The sequence below is a fragment of the Lytechinus variegatus genome, chromosome 9, assembly GCF_018143015.1.
Source record: "Lytechinus variegatus isolate NC3 chromosome 9, Lvar_3.0, whole genome shotgun sequence".
Lineage (NCBI taxonomy): Eukaryota > Metazoa > Echinodermata > Echinoidea > Temnopleuroida > Toxopneustidae > Lytechinus > Lytechinus variegatus.
Genome location: NC_054748.1, coordinates 21,826,253 through 21,832,252, shown reverse-complemented (window position 1 = coordinate 21,832,252; position 6,000 = coordinate 21,826,253). Strand labels below are relative to the sequence as shown.

The 6,000-nt window shown below is 37.8% G+C and overlaps 1 protein-coding gene across 1 annotated transcript in view; it reads right to left on the bottom strand.

Moving 5' to 3' along the window:
- Nucleotides 1-667: 667 nt before the first annotated feature.
- LOC121421375 overlaps nucleotides 668-6,000 on the bottom strand; it is a 28,724-nt gene continuing 23,391 nt past the window's right edge. The window contains exon 14 of the mRNA XM_041616073.1: nucleotides 668-784. Coding sequence (XP_041472007.1) covers nucleotides 668-784 — 117 coding nt within the window. The remainder of the gene's footprint in view (nucleotides 785-6,000) is intronic.

The window sequence follows — 6,000 nt, the reverse complement described above, 5'->3', positions numbered from 1 at the left end:
TTAACTTGGTCTAAAAGCAGTTGGCCCACTTCTTAAATACACTGTCTAATACCGCATAGGCTAAACCTATTTTGCCAATGATAAGTGAGTCAAATGCTACAGTTGGTCTAATACCCACTCAGTCTAATTGTTATTTAGTCTAAAGCCAGATGGTCTAATTTATACACTGTGTACTAAGTTATCTGCACTTTGTCAAATGGAATTTAGGTTAATAAACAGGTTAGGCATGTAAAGTGATGGTAAACCAAATGAACCATCCAATGACAAAGTAGTTTTCTGTGTATAGAATCTCTACGTAAATGCATTTTTATCAATATTATCATCATTATTGAACATCTACGATTCACCTGTCTTACATGCATGGAGTCATTTGATAGATATGCTTTCTGTGGAGCGTTGTGGCCCAGTGGATTAGTCTTCGGACTTTGAAACAGAGGGTCGTGGGTTCGAATCCCAGCCATGGCGTAATTTCCTTCAGCAAGAAACTGATCCACGATGTGCTGCACTCGACCCAGGTGAGGTAAATGGGTACCGGTAGGAAGTAATTCCTTAAGAAGCTGTGTGCGCTATGAACGCCTAGCTTAGCCGGGTAATATAGGAGCGCCTTGAGCACCTAACAAGGTGGAAATGTGCGCAATATAAATATCCTATATTATTATTATTATTATTAATCATCTAAGTTCATTCCGCTGAGATTGAGAGTAGCCGTCGGTGAAGCAAAGCTCAGCGTGGTCAACTCTACTTCTGGGCTAGATAGGTTGGGACTCGGATGAAGGTCCAGGACCTAGTAGAGAGAGAAGACAGAGAGAGAGAGACAGCGTTAGACATCCATAGTCATTTGATAGATATGCTTTCTAATCATCTAAGTTCATTTCGCTGAGATTGAGGGTAGCCGTCGGTGAAGCAAAGCTCAGGGTAGTCAAATCTACCTCTGGACTAGATAGGGTGAAACTCTGATGAAGGTGCAGGACCTAAAGAGAGAGATTAGAAATCCAATTTAATTGTCTAAGTTCATTCCGCTGAGATTAAGGGTTGCAGAAGGTGAAGCAAAGCTCAGTGTGGTCAACTCTACTTCTGGACTAGATAAGTTGAAACTCTGATGAAGGTCCAGGACCTAAAGAGAGAGAGAGATTAGAAATCTGATTTAATTTTCTAAGTTCATTCCGCTGAGATTGAGGGTAGCGGACGGTGAAGCAAAGCTCAGGGTGGTCAACTCTAACTCTGGACTTGATAGGTCCAGGACCTAAAGAGAGCAAGAGAGCGAGGGGGGGGGGGTAAAATAGGGGAAAAATTATAAAAGGAGATGGAAATGACTGATGGAAAAGACACTACATTAAAAAGTTCAAAGACATGCAAGACTTCCGAAATCAATTATTGATTAATAAATATATACATTTCCTTTATAATTTTCAGTATTTTACATCATGTGATAGTTCAAGTTGAAACTTTATTAAATGTGGATGGACATTTGGCCTTTACACTCTTCAAGCAAAACATAACAGTGATTAAAAAATTGTTAAATACTATGCACAATAAGGAAAAATGGTACTTCTTTTATCGCCCGAAGTCTGTTTCTCACCAAATGCCATGCTTCCCCAAACAAATACACTTCCTACATAAAAAGGAAGTAAGATTGTGTTGATTCAGTGGAGAGAACCATTAAAACTTCATATCAATCACAAACCAATCCACAATTTAAACCATGCAGACGTTAACCTTTCGCCACACAAACAAATAAGAATAGGCCTATTATACAATTTTCATTTTTGCTCATATCACATTTCGGATTATCCCCTAGATCTAGAACGCCAAGAAACACCACTTTTGTGAAGCTTTTACAACAAATAACAAACTCTATTTCACAGCGTTGGTTGCGGTCAAGGGTTTCTTATTATGTGGGGGTTTATTATTTGTTTTCTTTTATAAATGCAGAGTGTAGCACCAAGTTTTTGAAAAATAAACTTGAATTTGAGTAACCTTTAAGGATTGCAAGAGTACATTCATTTAAGATGCTCAACTTCATAATCTCAGCTGGTTGGAGACAAAAATACCTAAAAAAAAATAAAAATGGAAAAGGGAATTTTTTTTAAATTGAACTTGGACATGAAAACCTACCGGAAAATACAGCATGAATGAATGCCAGTTTCAATGCACTAGCTGCAATGTAATAATTCTGCGCTCAGAAGCCTAAACATTGCATAATTATTCAAGTCAATGACTTGAAATAAAAAATTCTAGCAGACATGCAAAGACAAAACAATGCCAATTCCAGAATCCCATCTAATTCTCATCATCTGGGCCGAGTATCAAAATAAATATGGAAGACAGATAAACAACCTAAGTTAGTGAGGCTTGAACCCATATCACCTCTTTCAAAAACCTAGGTACATAATAGACATTTGATTGCTTGGTTCCCAATGAAATATTTCCTACCTTAAATAATTAAGAAGAAAGAATTGATGCATAATCAAAGAAGGAAAGCAATTAAAGTCTACTATTGCAAATAGAACAAGCATTTGACACCTTAGAAAAAGAATAAAGGTCTACATCTGTCAGATCATGGGTCAAAAGCTCACAAATAACCGTTCTCTTTCAGTGAAACACCAAAAGTACACACAACCACAAGACCTGTCTTTATTTATTCATTTCACAGAGAGGTTATAATTGGACAAAAAAACTCACACGTCCCCAAAACTACCGCCAGCCAGGCAGTCTGCCAAATAGAGCAGTCACTTGATGAAAACTCTAATATCAATCAGAGTTCCAGATAAGATTGACTTAACTTGTGCCTTGGTGCCCTGTGACAAAAGGGGCATTTTGGTAGGGTATGGCAAATGCAAGAGCCGCTGGGTGTTTTATATAGTTGGTTGTAATGTAGAATTAAGCTTGAATTTATGAATAACTAGTCCAATGCATAGCATGCACAATTTGAGCCAAAATGGGTTGTGTGGTCCAGTGGTAAGAGCATTGGACACATAATCGCAAGGTTGTGAGTTCGAATCCCAACTCTGCCATTGTCTTCACTTTGATAAAAAAAACCCGAGTGTGATATCTGTTGTCTATTGCGTCAGCCACTATAACCGATTAACCTAGACGTAAAATGTTTCCAAGGTAATTGCTTATATACCGGCTTGGCGTTTCCCAGCAAAAAATGCTGTCCTGCCGAGTTCCTACGGGAGTTACCACAAACAGAAACAGAATATTTTTCTTGAAGTTAAAGAGATTTAGACTGCATTTGAAATCAATACATTCAAATCGCTGCTAATTACAGTTTTTACACTTCGTTTTAACCATAACATTTGTGTTTTGCAACTTTCAGCTGATGCTGCGAATGTATGACCATCAGTTGTGCCTTTCAGCATTTTGCTCTGTAGCCTCTGAGCAACATTGAAGAAAACTATCAATAACAAATCTAGAAGCAATTAATAAATCATAGCAAAATATTCTTCACCCTGACCTGGGCAATCAGAAAATCTGAAAGCATTCTTGATTTTAGAAACAAGTGATCACATCTTGTGTACATGTAGTTGTCAAAGCATCGTTTGATGAAACATTGTGACCCTATTGAGCTAGGAAGAAGGTAATTTCAAAGTTACCTTCTCTATAACCCGTGTGTTGGCTCAGTTGGTAGAGCGTCCGTCTCACAACCAGGAGGTCGGGGGTTCAAACCCCAGCCGCGTCAGACCAAAAGACGTTAAAAGATGGGAGTTGATGATACCCTGTTTGGCATTCAACGATTAAAGGGATAGAGGCTAGTCGATCTGGCGCTGCACAGCGGCTGCCGGGCCAACGATCAATGGGGCAAAGCAAATTTTCGGAGTATTTCATTTCATGTCTATTTCGAACAATAAATTATGGATTTATTTTATTTATCCAAACAGAGCACTGTATTACTTTTTGGTCATATTACTTATCTGCACTTGTTGATTTGCATTTAGCTCAAAGCCATTCAGAAAGAGGACAAACTACATGTATGGAATGACTATAATGAAGGAAATACTTTGACTAGAAATGGGAATACATGTAATCAATTGATTTTCAAAAGATAGATACAAGTCGTATGCATAAATTCTAGGTCAATACTAGAATTCGAGCAATTTCATACCAGCCAAACAGATCACCTCAAAATAATATCCACAGATCTTTGTCAAAATTCTACAATAAATACACAAACTTGGTAATTCCTGTTTTGGAGATAATTCCCTCCCATTCAATTAGGACGTTAATTGATTGATGTTCCCCTTTGTGGCTTTCGACATCATTTGCCAGTTATAAATAATCCCCGTCTTAGTGCGCATTCAATCCAGAGTTAAATGCCTTTTTGTGAATAAAGGGGGACAAAGCCAAGAAGTTGGGACACCCGTTATTAGCTCAAGGGGTCTCTAGCTCGCAGACAAACACCCCCTCATTCCTGCAGAGGAAACTATTTTCTCAACGATTTCAATAAAAGGGAATTTGGATATCACCCTCGAGGGGTGAGCGCTGACCAACAATATCCCAATCAAACTGAAAAATCTTGCCGCTGCTCCCGAGAAATGGTCAGCTTTTGTTTGCTCTTTGTACTTATCTTGGGGTATTCAGGATCCCTCTGAGCATCCATTTAGGTGACAAAATGCTTTTAGGTGTTCAATGCCTCTTCACATCTGACGTTTGCTCTATGTATAAAGTGAAGATGTCTAGTCCGATGTATTTACTTACTAGGTTAGCGGATTTAACAAGCTTATTTCACTGCTCTTTTTATTTCATGCCCGTCTGTCATAATTATCAACAGTTATTAAACTATTTATACCACTTACAGTATGCATCGATTTCTTAGCCCCCCTTCCTCTCTCCTTCTCATTTTGCTTTTCACTACAACGGATGGTTCCTACTATTATACTGTATATCATCCCCCTTTTTATTTTTGAAACCCCCTATTACATTAAAGTATAGGGACAGTGATTTTCCGTTTTACCAGTAAACAAAACAGAAAATTTTGTTTGGTTTTTACATTCATGGAATTCACCTTTGCAAAATGGAATTTTTCAGTGACAAAACAGAATTTCCATTCTTTGATCAAGTTGAAACGGAACTACAGATTTTCAGAAATGGAAAAAGACCATTTCTGGAAATGGAAAATCAGTGTCTCTAGAAGTATCATTAAAAGATTTAGGCATGTCTTCACATTTCTTCCACTCTTTCCTTTAGTTCTCATTCTATCCTCTCTTGCATCCATGCATTACGTGTCATTCATGTTCATTTTTGCATCACACTCCCTTACTTTTGTTAATTCATCAAACTGGGGCCTGTTGCATAAAACTTTTTTCCAGAGAAAACTCTGGTAAAAACTAACAACTAAGGTTAGTCTGATTTCTGCCATTGACTTTAACACAGGGCAAAAACTCTGGTAAAAACAACCTGAGTTTTCTCAGGTAAAAAGTTTTATGCAACGGGCCCCAGGTGTATGTATTTTTAATTTATCCCTCCCTCTCTATTTTAATATAATCTTTGAAAACCCCTCTTCTTAATTTCTATCTACCGTACTATTCCAACTCCCGGTAACTTGTTTTTCATTTTCTTTCTTAAACTATTTCTTTGAAGAGAGAGAGAAAGAGTGAGGGGGGGGGGGAACCGTAACCAGGATAAACGATTAGAATGAAACGTATTGAGGGGGGGGGGGTGGGGGGTCATGCCATTACTTAAAAAAAAGTGTCTGCAACTGCAACAGGACAATTAAGTTTTCAGAAATATGATAAAAAGAATTCACAAACAAAGAAAAACAAAATAAAACTGATACTAGAAAAAGAAGGGAAATTTCATGCAGTTTACTGTTAAATAGAACATCTACATGAAATTCATTTCTGTTTTCTACCCTTCAAAAGAATATTTTTCTTCAACGTTGGGCCAGCTCCCCATCAGAAATGGCTAAGCCTTCAAGAAAGAGGCCCCCAGGTCCAACAATACTAAAGAGAATACACAGAGCAACTTCAGCATTATTATAGCACACAGGTTCATGTTTTC